At 38.3% G+C, this 24,223-nt stretch overlaps 2 protein-coding genes across 2 annotated transcripts in view; both read right to left on the bottom strand.

The window, feature by feature from the left end:
- Nucleotides 1-9,528, bottom strand: part of LOC135478304 (sorting nexin-13-like) — a 30,077-nt gene extending 20,549 nt beyond the window's left edge. Inside the window, exons 1-11 of the mRNA XM_064758579.1 lie at nucleotides 9,347-9,528; nucleotides 7,940-8,040; nucleotides 7,165-7,264; nucleotides 6,405-6,494; nucleotides 5,717-5,838; nucleotides 5,143-5,255; nucleotides 4,227-4,325; nucleotides 3,070-3,158; nucleotides 2,367-2,450; nucleotides 1,394-1,535; nucleotides 512-615 (exon numbers count right to left, since the gene is read on the bottom strand). Of these exons, the coding sequence (XP_064614649.1) occupies nucleotides 512-615; nucleotides 1,394-1,535; nucleotides 2,367-2,450; nucleotides 3,070-3,158; nucleotides 4,227-4,325; nucleotides 5,143-5,255; nucleotides 5,717-5,838; nucleotides 6,405-6,494; nucleotides 7,165-7,264; nucleotides 7,940-8,040 (1,044 nt within the window). The 5' untranslated portion in view covers nucleotides 9,347-9,528. The remainder of the gene's footprint in view (nucleotides 1-511; nucleotides 616-1,393; nucleotides 1,536-2,366; nucleotides 2,451-3,069; nucleotides 3,159-4,226; nucleotides 4,326-5,142; nucleotides 5,256-5,716; nucleotides 5,839-6,404; nucleotides 6,495-7,164; nucleotides 7,265-7,939; nucleotides 8,041-9,346) is intronic.
- Nucleotides 9,529-11,344: 1,816 nt separating this feature from the next.
- Nucleotides 11,345-24,127, bottom strand: LOC135477974 (uncharacterized). The gene is made up of 11 exons (XM_064758211.1): nucleotides 24,000-24,127; nucleotides 22,452-22,540; nucleotides 21,190-21,336; nucleotides 20,177-20,329; nucleotides 19,303-19,403; nucleotides 18,850-18,973; nucleotides 16,387-16,488; nucleotides 15,513-15,581; nucleotides 14,524-14,664; nucleotides 12,786-12,861; nucleotides 11,345-11,718 (listed from the first exon to the last, which is right to left on the bottom strand). Exons 1-11 carry the CDS (start codon nucleotides 24,040-24,042, stop codon nucleotides 11,600-11,602), a joined length of 1,164 nt encoding a protein of 387 aa, XP_064614281.1. The 5' UTR covers nucleotides 24,043-24,127; the 3' UTR covers nucleotides 11,345-11,599.
- Between the last annotated feature and the right edge of the window lie 96 nt (nucleotides 24,128-24,223).

Below are 24,223 nucleotides of genomic sequence, written 5' to 3'. Positions count from 1 at the left end.
CTGAAGAAAATACAAAACTTTTCTCTAGTTTCTCAAATCAAATAAGAACCTTTAATTTCGCCACACATAACACATCCGTGCTATACCATTCCTACAACTTAAAACCCCAATCACTCACTCACTCACTCACTCAATATTATTCCTACAATATAGCAGAAACACAGCTGCTACAAGGAGACAGGCAGATCAAATGACAGCATACATTAGTAACACTAATGTTATCTGCTTCTCTACGGGGTCCAGGGGTCAACACAGCCCTTGGGTAAAGGATCTGTAGATTCCCCCTTTCCCAATGTTCACAGTGGCTTTGGTTACAATACGTGGTCATGTGCACAATGTAACATTCGCACAAGATCAATTCTGACTGTCACCTGTGAATAAAGCTCATAAGTAGCTTGCCAAGAGCCACTGATTTAACCTGGGCACTCCAAGTTACTTGATACACAACACTAATACAGATAGATGATAAAGCATCATTAATATCAGGGGAAAGCCAGGGGAGATAACTCACATCATTGTCAGCATCATCTGGACCCTCTTGAAGCCTCTTTGTCCTTTTCTCACACACATCCTTCACAAACAGTAAACTACTCAGGTTCTGCTTTATCACAGTATCTGAGAAGGAAAACAGCGTATGCTTTTCTTCAGCCAAGGTGCTTTAAAATGTAAAACTAAAAATGAATTAAGGCTCAGCCAACAGACAACTGAAAACTGAGCATAAAGATGCTTTCAATTATTTTTTTTTTTATTTTTAGCTATTTGAATTCTATGGTGGCTGTATGAACCATATAGCCAGCATTTAGGTACAGTACTCTGAGGCTCACAAGAGCTTTCTTCCCACTTTAAGCTCAATTTTCTGCATTGGAGTAGTTCTTATTACCCATCTTTATTAAATTAAACCCTTATTACTTTAATACTGTAATCAAAAAATTCTCCAGTAGCTGAATATAACAAAAACAGAGTTATGTAACATCATAGTATGATACTGATACTGGCAGCATGGTTCATAAATGCCAAATTTTTATTTAGAAATTTGACATCATTTAATTCACAAACCTTACTCTGTTCAATTAAAAAAAAAATAACAGTAAATAAACAAATTTTTAGAGACAGTATTCAATTAGCCTTCTCCTGATTTTTAACCAATCTTTTTCTTTAATAAAGATTACGTGTACTTTAAAACTTAGCTATGCAAATTAAAAAAATATTAGTTCAATTCTCCACCAATTAACCATAATTTTCAAAACCAGCCAGAAAATGTGATGAGAAAACACACACAAAAAAAACAACTACCAAAACTGTTTATTCTATCACTTTTGTTAATTTGATGCAATTTTTAAGGTCGTTCTCTGAGAATTTCTGTGTCACTCTGAAGAAGCGAACTAAACCTAACCATCATCGCCACCAGAGTCTTTGGACCGCCACTTGAAAATATCTCGCTGCACCTTCTCTTTAACAGCCGTTAATTCCTCAATATTCTCCGTCGTTTTCAGCACACTCATGAATGTTTCATTACTGAAACTTGTCTCTTTACACTGTAAGAAAAGAAAATTACACAGTTCTTTTAGAAAATCTATTACGAAACAGAGAAAAACAATTCACAGATATTGAAATATATATATCAAACACATTATCATTATCTGTGTATATCTTCTGAAAATTTCAGTCTTACAGAAGTTTTGGGATATATGTACATACACAGATACAGAAACAGAAAGCCACGATATAGCTGCAATACTGCCCATTCTGGTGTTAAGCCATAATCAATCTTTCACGGTCACAGAAATTGATCACATTGTGACTACTGGAAGAATCTTTATTCAATTTTACTTCTGAAAACATCCCGATCTATCTTTATAAACTAAAACAAACCATTTCTTTGATAGAAATTCAAAATTTTATGGATGTCAGAGAATAACAAATTGAAAGCAAACAAACAACTATGAAAACTTGGCATTCTTGGTAGAAGCTGTGCTGCATGAATTCATTTAAAGCATTTCGCCTTAAGTTTAACATTATTTAAGTGACACAGTCTGCTTGATCTTGGCTGATTCATCACCTTATAAGGCCACTTAAAACTTTTTGTGTTTGATTAAATTTTGATAGAAAAATGTGTGTTGGCATCAAAAGAATCATTTTAAGGCTTTAATGTGCTTCTGAAAATGCTGTCTTGCATACCAAACCTTTGGTATAATACAGCAACTTGTGTCAAAACACTACAAAATGGTTTCCAGTTGCCACAAAAGGGTAACTGTAAACAGAAATTGTGTAGCAACATATAAGTACATAAGGGTATAAAAAATCTTACAAGAGTGTTACACTCAGGAGTTATCTCCCCTGACAGAGTTCGGTGCACATGTACTTACCCACCAGGCGATTGTCTGATTGATGTAATCTGGGTCTGAGGCTAAGTCAATAGTTGGGATAAATATACCATTGACCAACACTTCCTGTGGCGAACAGGGCGAGAATGAGGAAAAGAAAAAGAGGAGAACAATTATTTACAAGTGTATCTTTGTGTTCTAGGGCCGTGTTACATGCAGGGAGGTTCTTTAAAGAAAATGCAATAGGGGAGTTTCCAGTTCAAACCATATCATGTGATTTGTGAAAACTGTAGGGCAATATTTGTCTTGGCAACCTTAACTTAATGATCACCTGTTTCCCTGCGAAACTTTACCTTAGGAACTTCTGATGTTCACAAATGTTCAGTTCCTCAATTTTCTTCATCGTTCGTCTAGTCTAAATCATTTTTTCTGAAACTTTTTTTTATAAAAAGCGACAAAAGAGTTTGAACTTGAAATTCCATGATTCCACTAGTGCAATATGATAGCTGCATGAGCCCTACTATGACAGGATGTTGCCACTCGGTACTGTACAGTTTTCTTCCTTTGGATTACTATGCATAACAGGCGATTAAATATTACCTGCTCATTCAGAAAGAATTAAATACATGTCATTTATGTTATTAAAGCTTTGTCTTTAGTTTTTTAAAAAGCTTTAATTTTTTTTTTAAAGTTTCTACTGCAGAAAACAGACACATGAGAATTGAAGATATTCATGGAAACGCACCCTGACTATATACCGGAATGGTTTGTTCTGGAAGTCCGATTGTGGTAGCAGTAAAAACAACAACACCTCACTCAGATCCTGCAGATATTCTGTAACATTAGACCAGAAAAGTTACATGTACATCTTATTCATTTATGAGTTATTCATTTATGCAAACCATTTTTATGTGATCATCTTACGGCTAGCATTGTGGGCCTCTGTGCCTGAGTGGTTAACATAGAACAATGGCCAACGAGCCTCTCGTCAATGCGATTGCTGTGAACTTATGCTGGCTTTCTGTCCAGTCCCACATGGGAAGGTCTGGCAGCAACTTGCAGATGGTTGTGGGTTCCCCCCAAGGATATATTTAGAAAAACATTAAAGGCTCTGATCCCAAACTTGATGGTGACATAGTGACTGTGCATAAAGAAATTTCAAAACGCAACTCAAAATGATGCCTTCTGAGAGCCTGAAAGTCTGCAACTGAAAGATATTTGTATGAAAATTTAATTTGTCATCAGTAAACCATCATATTTTTGTTCAATTCCCGTGTTAGTGTTGGTACAGCTTGTTTCGTTTGTGAAGCTGACAGTTTGGGAGCCCAAATGTTTTCCAGAATGGAGATGACCCAAGATATGGCTCTGCCCCTCCACTCTGTATGCTTTCCCTGCCACTGTTGTGTCAGTGAAATATTCTTGAGTACGGATGGTAGAACCGCTCCTGAACATAAAATGCCTACTGACTGACTAACAAAGGCGGCATATTTCTTCTGATCAGCCAGCAAGGTTTTAACTGAGCAACCAAGAGTGCATATTTCTTTTGACTGTCCCAGTAAGGCTGCATATTTTTTCAGACCGAGCCAACATGAGTCCCTATTTCTTTTGACTGAGCCAGCCAGTCCCTATTTCTTATGAATGTGGTATTCCTTGTTGCACCACTGCCAATGTAACAAAGATATATGTATGTATGTATGTATGTGATTGATCTCAGGTTTTCCGACTTTAAGGCAGACGCTCTAACCATTAGGCCACAGAATGCAACAACCAAACTACCTTGTACTAAATGAATGCTACATTTAACACTTAAATAAGTCTTTTTGATCTGCCTGTTGATTACTGAGCACTTTCACGCTCACTTTCAAGAAAAATCATGTCCTTGGTACAAAAGCTCATACTTACGTCGTTCATCTTCAGCACTTGTACTGATCAAATCTCGGCACACACTGTTCTCCATTTCCAGCTCCAGATCAAAGAAAAAACTCTCCTCATCTTTCTCCTCTGTAATGGGAAAGAATGCACAATTATGGGCTACATTACTAAGTTATCTCCCTTTATTTCCAGATGGCGCTGTACCTATTTTGGTCAAGGTCCAGCTCCTATTCAGGATAAACGAAAAGGAACCCTTTATTATGTCTCTAAGCCAAATAAACAAAATTGTGGAAAAAATTTATTTTTTTTACTTCTCATTTTTGGGGTATTTTTTATTTCTGTTAATTACATCTCTATTTTATACATATTTTTTAATACAACCATTATGGTTGATACAATAGTCAATGATATTTCAGTTACAGTGCTTGTGAAGCGAGTTTTATATTTGAACTTGATGTGTTATGTTATATTCAACATTATTTATTTATGATTGTGAGAGTTCTACTGATCATAGAAAGGTGTTTTCGGGTTTGTTTGAAGATAGTATGGCATCCTGTTGGGAAAATGGAAGTTACAGCACCAAAAGTAATACTTTATGACATCCATTTGCCTTTAAAAACTCACTTTTTTGGAAAACACTTTAGGTCATAGTTACACAAAAAAATGTGTATGGCAACATTTACCTGCAGTCTACTCGAACAACATTTACCTGCAGTCAACTCAAATAACATTTACCTGCAGTCAACTCAAATAACATTTACCTGCAGTCAACTCAAACAACATTTACCTGCAGTCAACTCAGACAACAGTTACCTGCAGTCAACTCCAACCAAACAATATGAGTATATTTCATATTTTATTCACCACCTTTCGATGGTCATGGTCTACTTGAACAACACACATACATCCAGTCAACTCAAACCAAACAGTATGAATATTTGTTTACCATCTTTTGAAATGCGTGACAGATCCAATGCTCTCCGGTAAAGCCGAATGTGAGAGGCGAAGTCGTCTACCATGCGATTGGTGAAGTAAGGCAGCCAATCAATAGACTTCGTCCTGAAGCAAGAAGACATACACATACATTAAAAAGCTGTGCATGTTGAAATCATGATGACAATCTGCTAAACACAGTGTTTACCTGTGAGCAAACATGATGACAATCAGTTGTTTACCTGTAAGCAAACCTGATGACAATCTGTTGTTTACCTGTGAGCAAACATGACAATCTAATGTACAGTGTTTACCTGAGAGCAAACATGATGACAATCAGTTGTTTACCTATAAGCAAACCTGATGACAATCTGTTGTTTACCTGTGAACAAACATTCTGACAATCTGATGTAAAGTGTTTACCTGTGAGCAAACATGATGACAATCAGCTTAAAACTGTTTACCCGAGAGCAAACATGATGACAATCTGCTATACACACTGTTATACACACTGTTCACCTTTGAACAAACATGACAACAATACGTTGTTTACCTTTAAGCAAAAACGATGACAATCTGTCATTTACCTGTGAGCAAACATGATGACAACCTGCTGTACACATTGCTGGATCTCCACCAGGAAACCGTCATGTTCAGACACTTGCCTGTACCAGGTTTTGATGTAATCCCTTATTGCATACTCCAGTACCTGTCAGTACACAGAAAAGGATTTGCCTGTAAACACCTGACTAAGTAAATGAGTCGCTATAATATTCCGGTATTCAATTACCTATTTTTTTCGACCCTTTTTCTGCTTCACCCTTAAAGAATCTAGTCATTTCAAAACCAAGCTGAATCTATAAATTTCAGTGTCACTATAAAACTCAGGCTCAGCTGCATGATATATTTTATTTATTTACTTGACTGGTGTTTTACGCGGTACTAAGAATATTCCACTTATACGACAGCGTCCATTATGGTGAGAGGAAACCAGGCAAAACCCACAACCATCCTGAGGCTGCTGTCAGACCTCCCACATACGCCTGGATAAGAAGCAGTCTAAGCCTGGGTCACTGTGCAGCACTGGTGTGCTAGCCACTTCACCCACAGAGGCCCCCCGCTGCATGACATAACCCAATCCCCTGACATGTGTACATGTATGGTACAAGAGCGAGCAACACACAGTTTCTCTGTCATGTAGCTTCTAAAAACTTTCTCCTCTTTGTCTTTAGTCTCAGCCATTCTAATCATTATTCAATCAGATACAGGACTGACCTCTTGAAGAATAGCATCCATGGTGGCTGCTCCTGTCATTCTTCTATCAAAATTCTTACTCTTTGTGGACTTCTCAAGTTTTTCTGAGATCTACAAGGAATACAAAACAACATGGAGGTGCACATGTCTGTAATTTCCTGGAACACATTTTTCACAACAGTTAATTCAATCCATGAGCTAGAAAAAGTCAGATAAAGATCGCAATAATTTATTTTAAAAATAGCTATTCAATTCGTTTGGTGTAAAGCCATAATCATTCAGTTATTAATTCAATTAATTTTTGGGAGGATTTTATTTTCTTTTATCCACATGTAGAGTTGACTTTGTACACTTGATGAAGGCAAGGCCACATAATGAAAGTTTATTCAGTAAATTTGTTTCTGTTTTAATTTTATTTCCTTCCAGAAAAGTATACAAAATAATCTTTTAAAAGTTTTCAGAAAAAAAAAAATTAAAATTTGCACAAAATTAATTGTCACAGAAGCCACTCAGACTACTAAAGTAAAACCAAACAATTCAAAATGATAATCATGAATACTTCTCAAATAAAATGAACAAATTTCCGACAATTATATCTTTAGAACTAGGTCTACTTTTACCAAATTTTCCTGAATATATGATGTTACCCTAGAAACTTACAGGGACATACGGCATTTTCACAGAGATGCAAATATTTCCTAATAACAAGAGATTCTTGGACTTTTGAAACAAAATTTCACAGCATAAAATCCTAGAAGTCACTTTCGTCTAAGGGACGTACCTTGTCGATGCCCGGGTGAGGACCCTCGAGCCGGGTGTAGCGAGTGGCCAGTATCTGTAGGGACTTCTGTTTACCATAGTGGTACGCTATGGTACAGCCGCTGACAAAATGAATAGGTGGGATCAGAATTCACAACTGGTCTTTCATTTGTTTTACATTCATATGGTAGACTAGATTCATGGTTTGAATTTATAAACTAGGCTATAGAAAGAAATCAGCAAACAAGAAATTTTTATATTTTTTTACTCCCTTGGAAAAGGACAAAGTCAAGATATAGTTGATAATCAAATTTCTCTCGTAGGAAGCCTGCAGAAGAAATTTTGATTTAAGTCATCAAGGATTTCCCTTAAGTGAGAATAACCATACAGAATGGGAGATTCACAGACAGGCTACTTAAAACGGTCTAAACCACAGCAGAACGCATCATTTTCCTTTGTGATGATGCAGTGCTGTTGTATTCCTAGGTGTTTTATTAGCACACATACATCAATAAGAATGATGAAATAAAGGAAGCAAGGACAAGTTAACAGCTTTGGACCCTTTTATTACAGGTGGGAAGGAGTTTTACGAGTTCCCCATAAGCACAATATAAAAAAATTTGCTTGACCAGCAAAGTGTCATGCAAAGTAGTCCACAAACGCTAACAGGAATGAACAACAGACTACACAGCCTGGACCTGAAGCTAATAGCTGGGATGATCCCTCATTTAATAACAAGGCGCTAAGCACTAAAATACATCCTGTGTGCAACGACAGCATTTATACTTCAAACTCACCCAGCCAGTGTAAGGATGACATAGGTTGCCCCTAGGAAACCGAACGTGGTAAGGAACAGCAACACCCCCAGGGCTGCCCAGTGCCAGCTTTCCATTGTCATCTACAACCAGGAAAAACGAAAGCAGATCATGACATTATGTAGAATAATTAGTATCGTGCTGTTTCAGTTTTCATTGATTTATTTATTTATTTGATTAGTGTTTTATGCTGTAATCAAGAATATTTCACTTATACGACAGCGGCCAGGATCATGGTGGGAGGAAACTGGGCAAAGCCCGCTGGAAACCCATGACCATCCACAGGTTGCTGGCAGACCGAGTTAGTGTTGAATGTGAAATCAGATAAATTTAAGAATGAAACATATCTTTCTGCCCACAGTTCACACTGTTTGATGTGAAAGTGAGCATTAATTAATATTATTTACTAAGGGTGTAACATGTTTATGAAATTATAAGACAACCCAGAAGCTAGAGACCACATGGTTTTCTTGGTATTTTTTTTCTTGATGTGAGGGGGGGGGGTGGGTGGGTGGGGGTGGAAATGTCTTTGTAATGTTATAGCAAACTGCTATTTGTATTTGTTGGATTTGCATAATTTTCAGCTCTCCAGATAGTCTGAGTATTTCTGTAGAGTTTATATGATATTTTCTTGTACAACCAGGACATTACTAAAGGCTGAGGGACTGGCGAATATGGGCCTTTGTCCTTATGCTTCGACATGAGTGTTTGAATCTTGAATAATGAAGCCCAATCACACAGATGCAGACGAGAGAAGGTCGGGGCTCTCGCAAACTATTGTACCAGGTTGGTAAAAGGCATGATTTTATGATAGTTGCTAGACTGAATATAGATCTGTCTGTCGACTTGATGGTGCCAATGGTCCCAAACCAATGTCAGAGCATGCACCATTTAAAAATCTGATGCTGTGTTCTTGGCAGGTTGGCACTACGTTTGAGAAAAAAAAATTACTTATCAAATACATCTCCACGAACTTCAGTTTGCAGACACTTGTGTTAATTATCTTTTCGTCTGTTGATGTATCACAAGCACAACGTTGATCCGTTATTTTCGATGCTGTGTGAGCTCGAGATTCCTTGGTGACGCTGAAAGCGAACGGCTTACTGACAGCCTCAACATTACCAAACTAGGGCAGACAACTTCATCAGATTTTCAAATGTAGAGCGCTCTGGCGCTGGTTTGAAGCCAGTGGGCGGTGGGGGGAGGCTAGTTTGAGCAATCTCCGACTACTCTGAGAGTACCGGTACCCATGAAGTATAAATCATTCAAGCTTGGTGATAATATGTTTTCATTCACGTGTGAACAACAGTTTAACATTGTGTAAATTTTGTCATACTCTACTGGGAAGCCAACTTAAATTCATCAAACTTATCTAAATAAGAAATTTACCTGGACAGGATGCCTTCAAGGCTCAACGAATCACTAGGGTGCCAAATATCGCCACACATGCAGGTGTCTCATTTGGAATGACCATATGACTGTTAGTACTTTGGTATCTTCACAATACAAAATGCACGCTTTTCAACCTCTACAAGCCTTGAATCAAACTTTTCTGAAAGTAAGTCTGTGCAGTGATAATGCACGACTTTGGATACCGCTTGACAGTTCAGTGTAAATCATAACATTCTCAACTGCCATGCGCCAATCGGGGGCGGGTGTGTAAAAAATGACTGATTATTAACGAAATCGGACTGACCCGTTAAATTCGAATTCACTTGGCTGAAAGGAAGGTCAACATTGACTGGTTTTGTTGGAACTTTCAGTCAGATGGTATCTTTGCCACTTGACGATGGGGGGTAGTTTTCTTCCCACTCTAAGGCCCGGTTTATGGCCTACAGAATCGTTGCTGATAGTGATGGTGACAGGCTGGTGTGACCGGTGATTTCCTACCCGGCTGGAAGGCGTGGCAGAAGCCTGCGGATGGTTGTGGGTTTCCCCTAGATTCTGCCCGTTTTTCTCCCACCATAGTGCTGGACGCCCTCATATTAGTGAAATATTCTTTGCATAACACTCAAATCAAATAAATGAATTGCTAGTCCCATGAAATATATACATGTACAAATCAACTGATTTACATTAATTACACATGACTGGCAATTTACACAGAAAGGAAAAAAACCTTGAACATGAAATCCGTAGAACCATTCCAGGGCTTGACTTACATGCTGCTGAAGCTGAGAGCATGTTGTAGTTCATGTAAGGTGACATGGTCTTATTTCCCGAATAACAGGACTGTTGTTTTATGCTATAAAAACCATTCACCTTGTTGCTAGGGATAAACCAAACCACATTATTAGATCTATAGGGCCTACATAGCTAATGCTTCATCTTCTGCATTTTTAACCAGTGAAACAACAATCAAATAAATAAATCAAAGAACAAAGACAAAAAGACTGGTATTACATGTAGTACATACATGTTTATCACATGAACTTTCATTATCATATACGCATTATATAAAGCAGCAACGTTTATTCTTCAACGGAGCCATGTATTACAATGTCTAATTCATTGAGCATTGTTGCATTATTGGTAAATACAAAATCAGAATGTCTTGTTTTGATACTAGAAAATAAACTGTATTATTTATAAGAGATAAGGCAAAACAACAACACATTCAATTCCGCTAAATACATGAAGCAATCTAAATGGATATTCATAGATTCTTATTGTAAGGGTTTCCCCTGGGTTCTGCTTGGTTTTCTTCCCACCATAATGCTGGCTGCTGTTTTCTTAAGTACAACATAAAACACCTGTTTAATTAATAGATAAATAAATCTCTTCGGAAGTCAATAAAATACAGGCCAAACATGAGATTAATTTGCTTTTGAAACTGAAAGAACAAGATACTATTATTACTTTTAAACACAACTCTGAATTGCATGATTCTGGTACATTTAGTTCTCTTATTTTCAACATTGTTTTCATTAAATGATCAGCATAACATACACTGAAAATTTGTTCACATATACAGAAATCAAGCTTTGTGTACAGCAGCACATCAGGATTGGAGAAATAAATGAGTAACACGAATTTACATATGAAAACAGCGCTGTCATTTAATTGTGCAGCTATAGGGTGCAGTATCATGCATAACATACACTTTGAAAATCAAAGTTTCAATGTCTGCCCAAAGAGAAGCCATACATTAATAACTTTTCACTCTTAGAGTCTGTTTTCCAGTCCATAAGCCTGTTAAGTTACTGTCAGTTAACAGCCTGTCACCCTTAACTATTGATCTACTGGTCAACTGGTCTACTAAGTCGTTTGCTCCTCCTTCAAGTAGGATTCTCAATAATCCTCATTCCTAATGTTATCGTCACCTATCCACCTCATCTGCATAATGCTGCACTCTCTCTCATCGTCTGTCTCCCAATCCTCCTCATCCTCGCCTTTCTTATCAACCCATCCTCCTTATCTGCTTAATGATCCATCCTCTCTTCATCCTCAGAGTTTGTCTCCCAATTCTCCTCATCCTCGCCACTCTTATCAACCCATCCTCCTTATCTGACTAATTTGATCTCATTTGATTTGATTGGTGTTTTACGCTGTACTCAGAATATTTCACCCATACGATGGCGGCCAGCATTATGGTGGTAGGAAACCAGGCAGAGCCCGGGGCAAGCCCACAACCATATCTGCCTAATGATCCATTCTCTCTTCATCCTCAGAATCTGTTTCCCAGTTCTCCTCATCCTCCATGTTATCCTCAACACTGTTATCAACACAATCCCCATCATCCTCATTTTCTTCCTCCTCACCTGTAAAGTAATAATTTAGATTAACTGAACACTATTTAGCCAGACCTCACCAGTTTATCACACATTGTCATGCTTGATATTTTCTCCTCCCAGTTTATAACAAACTAAAAGTAAAATGTTGACAAAATCTACACACTATTTCTATAAATCTCTAAACTATACCATATGTAACAATGGAGTATTTAAGGAGGTGTACAAATACAGTATAAATTCCACCAAAAGTCCTTCTTTTTTCAGTGTCAGAAGCTTGAAATCTTGGCTTGAGTTTACAAATACCTGGGAGACAAATTTAAATTACTTTACTTTTAAGTAGCTTTAGATACCTCCACACCTTAACAAACACTACGGGGTAGAGATACAGAACGGTCTATTTTATTCTCTTGCAGTACTGCCGGAGTTCTATCAACTCTCACCTCAGGCATTTTCCTCATGGCTCCTTTAAAAGTACATGCCAACACGCTACAAATCGGTTCTCTTACCTTCAGTTCTTAAAAGACTGCCAGCCTCAAAGATCATTGCCTCATGTTAAAATTAAACCAGCCTGTAATGACAGCCGTGTTCTGTATGTCAACAAAAACTAGTGACTTCCAGAGCCTTTGGCCACGTTTAAAACTTTGCAGAACTGAATAATTGACTTCACAGGTGGACCAGCTTTTTTTGGCTATTAGTTCTTATCTGTTTTAGTGAACTACTGCAGAACTTGTAGGTTAACAATGAACTACATTCAGGCAGCTTCAGTGGAACTCTCCACACACTGGAGGTGACATTGTTTACACTCACCACTCTCCACACACTGGAGGTGACATTGTTTACACTCACCACTCTCCACACACTGGAGGTGACATTGTTTACACTCACCACGGCCATCATGACAGGTTGCGTTGTAACATGTGGCAATGATCTTCGAAGCACTCTTGCAGAAGAATCAAACAGAACGTTCTACAGCTCTACCCCCGTATTGTTAGTGAAGGTAGAGAGCTATCTAGAGCTAACTTTTAAGTAAACCCATTGTGAGATATATCTACACTCCAGTTCTTTCTTCCAAACGCATTGTGTTCCAGACTCACCAGGTCCTAATTCTACCAGCAGCTCCTCTGTGTGCTTCAACAATGGTTTGTCTTCACATTTTGTCTTCTTGTACACCTGGAACACAAGACATTCACCCAATTTGCTTTCATTTCCACAGGTAACTTATTGCAGTTTCATTCCTCATCTGAACTGCACATATGTGCAAAATGGCGTGTTCTTGAGAAAAGAAACATTTGGATGTTGAATATTAATATAACAATACAATATAATTGCTGTGTTGACCCATTGTCGTCACAAATGAATGAATGAATGCACACGAATGTACATGTGGCTTGTCTATAGGAGGGAAAAGGCAAATTACCACAGCTCTCAACAGCAGTAGCAAATCTAATTAGCATCAGTTTTACCATTTATAGCTACCACTTGGACAAAAAAAAATTGACTATTTCTAAGGAAACCATAAAAATTTCTACATTAAGGTCTTTTGATTTTAACACATTTAGCAATGGCCAGTCCAGATGTTTTTTAAATATTTTTCTATAATTGTCAATTATGTACGAACTTCAAGAACTATGATTTCTGAAATGAGAAAAGAATGAAATGTGACCTATATTTCCTCCTTACCCTTATATCTCCTTCCCCACCCCCATGCAGGTAGTTCAGTCAGGCCAGTACGTATCACACTTCTGTCCCCTCCTCTATATTTACCTGTGCTGCCTTCCTCAGGTATTCCTCCCCATGTTGGTAGTTCAGTCAGCCCAGTAAGTACCACACTTCTACCCCCTCCTCTATATTTACCCGTGCTGCCTTCCTCAGGTAGTACCTAGTGCTATCCCTATATTCCTCCCCATGTTGGTAGTTCAGTCAGCCCAGTAAGTACCACACTTCTACCCCCTCCTCTATATTTACCCGTGCTGCCTTCCTCAGGTAGTACCTAGTGCTATCCCTATATTCCTCCCCATGTTGGTAGTTCAGTCAGCCCAGTAAGTACCACACTTCTGCCCCCTCCTCTATATTTACCTGTGCTGCCTTCCTCAGGTAGAACCTAGTGCTATTCCTATATTCCTCCCCATGTTGGTAGTTCAGTCAGTCCAGTAAGTACCACACTTCTGCCCCCTCCTCTATATTTACCTGTGCTGCCTTCCTCAGGTAGTACCTAGTGCTATCCCTATATTCCTCCCCATGTTGGTAGTTCAGTCAGCCCAGTAAGTACCACACTTCTGCCCCCTCCTCTATATTTACCTGTGCTGCCTTCCTCAGGTATTCCTCCCCATGTTGGTAGTTCAGTCAGCCCAGTAAGTACCACACTTCTGCCCCCTCCTCTATATTTACCTGTGCTGCCTTCCTCAGGTAGTACCTAGTGCTATCCCTATATTCCTCCCCATGTTGGTAGTTCAGTCAGCCCAGTAAGTACCACACTTCTGTCCCCTCCTCTATATTTACCTGTGCTGCCTTCCTCAGGTAGTACCTAGTGCTATCCCTATATTCCTCCCCATGTTGGTAGTTCAGTCAGCCCAGTAAGTACCACACTTCTGCCCCCTCCTCTATATTTACCTGTGCTGCCTTCCTCAGGTAGTACCTAGTGCTATCCCTATATTTCTCCCCATGTTGGTAGTTCAGTCAGCCCAGTAAGTACCACACTTCTGCCCCCTCCTCTATATTTACCTGTGCTGCCTTCATCAGGTAGTACCAAGTGCTATCCCTATATTCCTCCCCATGTTGGTAGTTCAGTCAGCCCAGTAAGTACCACACTTCTGCCCCCTCCTCTATATTTACCTGTGCTGCCTTCCTCAGGTAGTACCTTGCGTTACCCCTATATTCTTCCCCCTGCAGGTAGTTCAACCAACCCAGCAGATACCAAACTTCTGTCTCCTCATCATTTTCGTCCAGTAAACCTTCCAAAATTTCTGAAGCAGTCTGAGAAAACAAACAAACAAAAATCAAATAGCGCAAATTGATCTTAATTAGGACATAGATGTAAGCCTGGTTATAACATTAGCTTTGTGAGATGAGACCAGGAATAAGATTTAAGCCCAGGGGACCGTTCCTCAATTTTGACTTTACCACGGCAAAGGGTATTTTGGACAGGCTAACTTTTTTCACTACATCGGTTTCTCAAAGAACATCTTTAATCTCTCCTGTGAGCCAAACTTCTACAACCTATCAGCAACCCAGTTCTGGACAAGTACTGGAACTCTTCAATTAAAATATGTACTGAAAAAAATGTACTCGCACTGACGTAGAGAAGACAACAACTACATAACGTTTTCATTGTTACAACAGCTCCTATAACCCTATCAAGGGCAAAAAATCTATGACCTGTGGAGTGCGTAAATTTGTTTTGAGAAATGATGAAGATGAAACAGGGTACTGAAACATAGATAATGTCTTGACAGGTGCTTATTGCAGCACCCTGGAGCACATTTACTGACATATTTGCAGATTTTCCATTGTTACGACCAAACTACCACACCTCAATGTGGATGCAAAATTTGTGACCTTGTGGAAGGCATAAATTTTATTTTGAGAAATGTTCACGTTGTAAATTTTATGACTTGAGAAGGGCCTAAGTCTGCGACTTAAATCCCTACTGAGAAAACTTCCTCCAGATAACTTCAGGTTATCAACACTGCGTATTTAGAACACCTGTCACATGATCCCAAAAATATTGATAATGAAGTTATATGTTAAAAGAATCTCTGTTTAACAATGTTTTTCAAACAAAAATGTCATCTTCTTTCAAGAAAATAAAAAAAAACATTCACCTCAAACTCTTCAACTTCTATCAAAATCTTTGAAGCTGCCATTCTTGTTTCAAATGTCAAAGGGCACATCTGAAATGGAGACAAATATAACATCTGGTAAACTTGACCGACCAACTTTCTCACATTCCATTTTCTTTCCTTGGCAAACCTCACATGCACTTTTTAGGGAGCTTGTGTCTTGCCCAAACTTCACAAAGTTTTGTTGCAGGCACATACTCCTCACAGTGCTCTCCACACAAGCTTCATATCACTGCCACCACTAGACAAGATTATTACCCTGTGTGACACATGTAGATTTGCTTTAATTCCCCCCCCCCCACACTACTGAAATATATATGTACTGTATTAATAATAACTCTCACCTCAGTGACCCTTGCACTGTTCAAGAGTTATGTTCAATCTCTGCTGGTGGTAGCAGAGATGTAAAGCGCATGTAGAGAGCAGGGCATGCGCTGCTAAGAGTATGCTCCTTTTACCAGATACTGGGATTCTTGGGGTACACACTCCCTCCTGCTAGCATGATAAAATCATTTTTTCTTGATTTAGCCACATAAGACGTAAATTTTGTAAATAATTTGACCCAATTGCCACAGTATCCTGTTTCCATTGAAGCCTCGTGTGGCTACTCTCTGGACTTACATGTATTTACCGGTTTTAGCCCCCTTCATAAATGTGTTCACTATATGTACAACCATAAGAATATCAATTATAGATACTTGTAAATGTTTTGTCACATAAAGGCAATAATAAAAATCTAGTGTTGCTGTTTTTGTTTGTTGTTTTGTCTTTTGTAAACTGATTGTCAACTGTAACTCGCTGTAGATATGTGTCCTTTAAATTAAACTAATTTCTTTATTTCAACTTTTCTTTTTACCTGAAGTGGATCAATCTGTTCCGATGGCTCCTCTGCATTCTGGGAACAGCGATACTTTGGTAACCATAACGACACACTTTTGTTGATATTTTCTTTGGCAAGCTGGAACACAGTTTATGGAAACATTTCAAATGCAGACCACACCATTATCAGAGATGTATTATAGGAAAAAACACAGTAAAATTATAGTACACTGCTTGGACCAACTTGTTTAAAGGCAAAGAACACACTAGCATGAAGTACATGACAAATGAAACACCATTAAACAGTGTCCAGAAAAATAGTTTGATTTATTTTTTATTTATTTTTTCAGAATGTTATTCGACCCAAACTTTGGACTCTACTGTGGCATTTTCTGACCATACTAGGAAGAGTAATCTCCCTTCAGTTTTTTTGTTACTTGACACACATACATTGCTTTATCTCATAAATGTTCATTTTTCCGGGTAATAAAGGCATGACCTATCGTTTTGATATGCACCAGTGTAATATAAATTCCGACATTTTGATTGGTTCGTGTATCTTTTCATTCATCAAATCAACCAATCAAAAGTTACAACTTGGCTGTACAGGCACTACTTTTTTTTTCACAACTTTTTCCTGTTGTCTGCAAATGTCAACATGGGCAACTTTCGGAGAGGAGATATCATTCAAATTGACAAAAAAGGACGCGCCAGAGTTATAAATGTGACAAGAGATAATCGAATCAATGTGGAAATCCTCAGCATTGACGACGACATAGAGCTATCGCCACGAAGGCTAAGTAATGGCGCCGATATTTTGCGGTCCCCTATCGGGCGGCGTCTTTCACATGCATGTTCATTACAATCACGAAGTACCCAAACGGCGACGAGTTTGTATTATTGACATGACAGTCATCTGAATCTTCACAAGAACACTAGCTGATACCGAAATTCCAATTAGCCATTACAACTCTGTAGACTGTTTCGCTTGTTCAACCTTCATTAAGATAAACTGTCAGTTGTGTTTCGAAAGTTGCACGGCTTGTACTCGGTGCACGTGAAAGTAGCTTTCATTTTTCTTCGAAATAAACAAATGAAAACTACTTCTCTTGTTTAATAAATTTGATATCTTCGGGTCATTTCTCATCATTCAAAATGCATTTTCATTCAAATGAACCATGAAACAAACTATTTCAAGTCAAAAACATTGCTGTGACGTCATAGATACCCTCTGGGTCCCAATCGACCACCACAGAATCCAATGTTTTAAATGCATTTCAGTCGGTTGAAAAATTCTAAAAAAATAAGTCCAATTATTTGCTTGGACAGCGTTCAATGGTCTTTCATCTGATGAATACTTGACTTTAGTTTTATCTTTCCCTTTAAGTCAGGTTATGTTCTCCTTTTGAATTGCTCATTTGAATTTGACTTCTTTTTTTTCCGTCGACGGCGGCCAGCATTATGGTGGGTGGAAACTGGGCAGAGCCCGGGGGAAACCCACGACCATCCGCAGGTTGCTGGCAGACCTTCCCACTTACGGCCTGAGAGGAAGCCAGCATGAGCTGGATTTGAACTCACAGCGACCGCATTGGTGAGAGGCTCCTGGGTCATTACGCTGCGCTAGCGCGCTAACCGACTGAGCCACAGAGGCCCCTGAATTTGACTTCAGACATATCACTAATATTTCAGATATGATACCACTGATCTTATTTTACGCAGGTATCTTTACCAAGATGTCGGTGTGGGAAGGTTTGTCAGCAACCTGCGGATGGTCATGGGTTCCCCTGGTCTCTGACAGGTTTCCACCCCCCATAATGATGGCCGCAGTTGTAAAAGTGAAATACTCTTGAATACAGGGTAAAACACAGATCAAATAAATAAATAAATTTACCAAGATTTCACACAAGTTTTCACATAATTTTCTGCTGATAAAAAAGTGTGATCTAAACAACTCAATAAACAAAAGAATACAGTGCTTATAATAAACCAATTTATTTTAGGTGGTTTATATCCCCCTTCTCATTTGCACCCAGCTTTTTTTAGCTCAGAATTATCACTGATATTTCAGCTCCTGTACCTGGTTCTATGCAAAGTAAATTTACCAAGATCTGAAAGAAGATCTCATATGATTTCTTTGGATAGAATTTATTTGATTGGTGCTTTGCGCCGTAGTCAAGAATATTTCACTTAAATGCCAGCGCCCAGCATTATGGTGGGAGGAAACCGTGTAAAGCTCAGGGGGAAACCCACAACCATCTGCAGGTTGCTGGAAGATCATCCCATGTACATCCAGTGGGGAAGCCAGCATGAGCTGGACTTGAACTCACAGCAACCGCATTGGTTGGAGGCTCCTGGGTCATTGTGCCACGCTGGCGTGTGAACACAGATGTTGCCAGAATGGAATAAAACATGAATCAGATGGAAATAAACATTAACGGAGGAAATGTTTTGAAGCCCTCAATACCCATGCTACAAACACAATAATCCACTCGTGCCTCACCTGTGTTTGTTGTTGTGACAACTGTAAACTGGCCATGAGCTGATACGCCTCAGGGTTTTCTCCATCTGCTTCTATGGCTTTCTCCACAGCTGTTTTACACAGTTCTTCGGCATTCTCTTCAAAACTGTCACAATTAAAAACCTTATCAATCACTTTGCTTTCATTCCTCTAGGGACAATACCATGTAGAACAGCTTACAGACAGACCCAGTCTACATTTCTTACCAGAAAATGCAACTTAAGCCTTTTAGCGATCAACCATGCAAAAATATTTTTTCACAATACAGTCGCAATCATGTTTTGACATCGTCATCTCATTTCTTTGCAGAATTGTAGAACTGTGTCTCAGTAGATGTTGTATTTTCTGCCAATCAAATTAACACAATTTCTAATCTTGACTACACCCTGTTCTTCAGTACACAGACTGAGCCCATCTGATACAACAACAACTCACCACGAATCCGTCATATAAATCTCTGCTATGGAACAGTAGGCACTAGAGATGTCTCGTTCTGAGATCGTCCTCCCGTCTCCAGATGCACATGCAGCCGCTACCTGCAAGCATCACCAAACAATTAGATGCATTATTTGTTCAATACCACCCTACTTAAACAGCATTCCATTGACACTGACTGAATCAAACAGATGCATTCCACTTTTCAGAAACTTTCAAGTTGAACAACAGCTTACCTAAACAGCATTTCATTAACTGACACTGTCTGAATCATGTGAACTGAACAAATGAACAAACTACTTCTCCAAAAGTCGAATATATAGAACATTTTCTGTTTCTACTAAATGCCAAAAAAAAATCACAAACACAAGTTACATGTTATTTAGTTCAAAATTACACAAAGTTAGTTTCTAATATCCATTTCTCCACGAAAAAATTTTTGAAGACCATATTTACAATTCAGTTTTTCAGCTTTTCGTCTAAAGTTTGCATCATTTTCATGTGTTCATGATCTTGTCAAAAGGCAAATCTTCAAGAAGAAGTTCATGCTATTGGTTATTATTATATACCAGCGCTGTCACAAATTTTCGGGGCCTCAGAGACAATGATCTGTTCACTGTGCTTGTATGGTCACTTGCAAAGTCTTACATTTGCTCAAAATGCCCTGTTTCTTTACCAATGTGGCCTGTGAGTCTGTCACACACTGGTAAGATCATCAGTATCTGGCCAAAGGTCAGTGGTTTATCCAGAGACCTCGCATTTCCTCCCCCCAGAAAACTCATGTGAAAAATTCTTGAGTAAGGCATAACACAATCAGTTAATCAATCAATAAATCACCTGTATATGTATACTTTGTGTAACAGTCTTGCCTTACCTCCAGAGCTTCCTTGGCCTCTTTCTCAGCCACCATCAGCTCTATCCCCTTCTGGAAGCACTGAACAGCCTGAGCTCCTTCAAACAGCTGCCCTAAGTACATGTACTTAGAGTAACCTGTGTCCGGACTTACTTCTACTGCCCGCCCAAAACACTGCAAGGAAAAAGCACAAAAATTACATCCCATGTTCAATATTCATAAGGTACGCATGGAGAAAGCTGGGCAATGAACGTCATCTGAGAGGTCACAAAACAAATCCACACACAATATTTTATCAAAATTGGACTTTATATGAAAGCCATTATTGCACACAAATCAACAACCAATCAGAATCAAGAAGATTGTATAATATGCAAAACTTATGAATAGAACCCTATTATTAGCAATGTTTTGTCAAATTTAGCCGGGGCCTCCGTGGCTCAGTCGGTTAGCGCGCTAGCGCAGCGTAATGACCCAGAAGCCTCTCACCAATGCGGTCGCTGTGAGTTCAAGACCAGCCCATGCTCCCTTCCTCTCCGGCCGTACGTGGGAAGGTATGTCAGCAACCTGCGGATGGTCGTGGGTTTCCTCCGGTTTCTGCCCAGTTTCCACCCACCATAATGCTGGCCACCGTCATATAAGTAAAAATATTCTTGAGTACGGCGTAAAACACCAATCAAAAAAAAAAAAAAAAAAAAATCCAATTTAGCCAACATTTGGAGAAGTTTTTGCACGCAAAGAAAAGCGTCACATACAGGCAGACAGACAGACGGATGACCAGATCCAAATTAATACATTTATTCCCCAGATAATAAAGATCTACCCATCGAATAAATATTTTGGCCAACTGATGTTTGCCAATGACAGAGGTCAGATAGGGAGGTCAATATAATCTAGTGCCTATTTAAACCTATTGCCTGGATATATTATTTCCATAAGCTTCCATCTGATTAACCTCAGTTGTACTATTCTGCAATCTGATTGGTCACCAGCACAAAACATGTAACCTTCTATTTCATTGGTTCTCTCTTCACCTGTCTGGCAGATTCTGGGTTTCCAAGCTCCAAGAGAAGAGTCCCTGTTGTTTCTAAGACTCGTACATTGTCTGGCTCCAACTCCAGAGCTCGTTGACAAAATTTCTGTGCTACTTCATATTCAAATCTGTCTATACAATCCTGGGCCTGCAAAGATACAAAAAAAATCTGCCTTTGAGAAAGAAATTACCTTTACATTAAGATACATAAGATGATGTTTGTCATTATTAACATATCAAAATGCATGAATTTTACAGTATTTGCCCTAAAGATTCACTGAAAAAAGTGCATCTTTCAAGGCAAATAAAGGAAACAAAACATTGGTTTTGGTTCAGAAATTTACATTTTGCCCTTATCTGTCTTACTTTCCAAACAAAGCTTAAAACACCTTTCAAAGATCAATAGAACTCTCAATTACAACTCTCAACTTACAATTTTTTAATAGAATATCATTCCATGTTCCAACCAAACTTCAAAACACCTTTCCAAACTCAACAAAACTCCCAGAATCAGGAGATATAGGCAAGTTAGTCATGGACAAAATTTATGGTCATTTGGGGTAATTTACCATTAAAATGCTTTTGATAACTACCGGCAGAATTTCATATCTGACTTTCGAAAGTACACTGTCAATTTGGAAAATGTATCAAATAGCACATTAACCTTTGTGGTTTTTAATGCAAAATAGTGCTTTCACATGGGGGGAATATCGTGAAAGGTGACGAAATGATGTGATTCTTCTTATACTATGGCGGTTTCATAGCTGCTGCAAACTAAAATGTAAATTCCTTTTGATGTTTCTGGGGGTTACTACATCTATATGTAGTATCATTGTTCACAGATGTACATGTATTGCCACCTTCAATACATGTACTTCCACACCTGAATTTAAATTCTGCACATGTATATGTAAATGACAAGACATTTCTTTTTAATTCTTTGCACCTGCAGCTTTCGCCACCCAAAAGGTCAAATGCTCCACTTGACCTGAACATTTTTGACAAATTGATTTTCCAAAAACTACATCAAACCTTGGTGCATTCTTTCCTTTTTTTTTCTTTACATACTCATGCTTACAACAAAATTTTATCAAAAATGGGCATATTGTGCTTAAGACACGTTTTTTTTGCCTCTACTTTAATTTTCTACAATTCTATAAAAAGCAATTTATTTATCTGACTGTAGTGTGTTCATTCTCTATACATTATTAAACAATTACATAAAAATGATAAACTTTGAAAAGAATGTCCTTGACTGTTTACCTTATCTAACAGTTGGTCGATTTTGTATTTTGCAGCAGTCTTCTTTGTGGCATTTTCTTTTGAATTAACTTCTGTTTTCTTTCTCGCAACTGTAAGAGAAAATCAATGACATTTTCCATCCAAGCACTGGCAATATAATTTCTGTGAAAATTAGAAGAGTAAATTTTCTTAAGACACATTAATTTATTTATTTATTTATTTGGTGTTTTACTTCATACTTTCACATATACAATGTACTGCAGGTGGTTTTTGTGATGTGAGAAACCCGGGAAGAGCCCATGAGAAACCAGACAGAACCCAGAGGAAACCCACAACCATCCGTACGTTTTTGGTAGACCTTCCATGCATAACTGAAGATGAAGCCAGAATAATTTGGAATTGAAAAAATTTCAAAGAGGTGTTTAACTGTCAAATTGGGGATCAGTTAAGAGAAAAACAAGGTAAAATGTCCGATTTTTTGTCATGGAGCAAAGTTCAGACACCAATTACATGAATAATAATACCTCAAAGTGGTCAGACTTTCTTCTGCAAATTGTCATATACATCAATAATATTAATCAGGCAACAAGTATCTCCTAAATTTATCACATGACCTATGGCAGCTCACTGAAAATGCAAAATAGAGCATATGCATTGAACGAAACACGATTTTTAGGGGTACATATCTCAAAAAGTATTGAAGATATTTATTTTTTGATAGCACATTCTGAAAGCCAGGGTAGAAAATGCCCTGTAGGTAGATTTTCAGACTTCTAGGCCGATTGCATTGGAAGTTATGGTCATCCAAAAATGCCTCCAGAACAGATATTCTATTCATGACTGTTGAAAATGAGCTTTACAGGGTGTTTTTAGATGGTCATATCTCAAAAACTACTTGGAATTTGGGGCTATAACTTGGGAAACCTTCCTCATATATGTCAAGGAATTTTTAAGAATTTTTTCAGCAAAATCCAAGAGAATCACAACAACAGCCGACTGAAAAGACAGGGAATGACCCATTAGTGAGAGCACACTTGTCACTTGTCCAATTTATTTATTTATTTTATTTGATTAGTGTTTTACGCTCTACTCAAGAGTATTTCACTTATACAACAGTGGCCCCCAGATCACGGGGATAAGTTTGAGTGTAATGACTGCGAGGAAAAAAAAATGAGACACTTGTACCAAGCTTTGCTGCGTATGTGACAACAACAAATATCAAAATGTTAATATGGCACACGGCTTCGTTTTGATAGCAAGGCCTAGTTAATTTTCTGAATGCCTTCACTCCAGAGTACAGTACAAATGTCTGGAAACTTTTGATTAAGACAATTCACGTCGAATGAGCATATCGTACCTTATATTTATATACATAAGGACAAAATAAATACATCACTGGCACCTGATCATCTCCCCTTAATATCATGGCAACGTGTGCAGGGAATGTTTATTAATAAATTTCACTATTCTAAAATATGTTACGTTGTTGTCGTCATAATGTCTAAAAACGTCGCTCTTATCATTTTTCATGAAAAACAGAACGATCATCAGATAATACACAAGGATTACCTGCTGTTCCAGCCACTGTTTTCTTAAATTTGCGTTTGCCCATGACTAGGTAATCATGTATTGTAACTAAATGTTATGGGAAAGGAAAATGTGACACAACTCCAAACCACGTGTATACAACATCAACAATTCTGCTAGAAAACAAGATACGAGTTACTCTTTAAAGAACACAGATCATGTGACGTCACCAAGAAGTGTTGGCGTAAAACCAAGACGTTTATAGC

This window comes from Liolophura sinensis, chromosome 11 (genome assembly GCF_032854445.1).
Source record: "Liolophura sinensis isolate JHLJ2023 chromosome 11, CUHK_Ljap_v2, whole genome shotgun sequence".
NCBI lineage: Eukaryota > Metazoa > Mollusca > Polyplacophora > Chitonida > Chitonidae > Liolophura > Liolophura sinensis.
The sequence above is the reverse complement of the archived record's forward strand: the minus strand, read 5'-3'. Positions and strand labels throughout refer to the sequence as shown.

Coding starts and splice junctions, on each gene's coding strand:
- LOC135477974 (XM_064758211.1), bottom strand. CDS start 24,042: ATGGGCAAACGCAAATTTAAGAAAACAGTGGCTGGAACAGCAG. Junction 20,330..21,189: donor ACCCAGAATCTGCCAGACAG/GTGAAGAGAGAA, acceptor TTTTCCTTGCAG/TGTTTTGGGCGGGCAGTAGA. Junction 11,719..12,785: donor GCTGGTAGAATTAGGACCTG/GTGAGTCTGGAA, acceptor ATTACTTTACAG/GTGAGGAGGAAGAAAATGAG.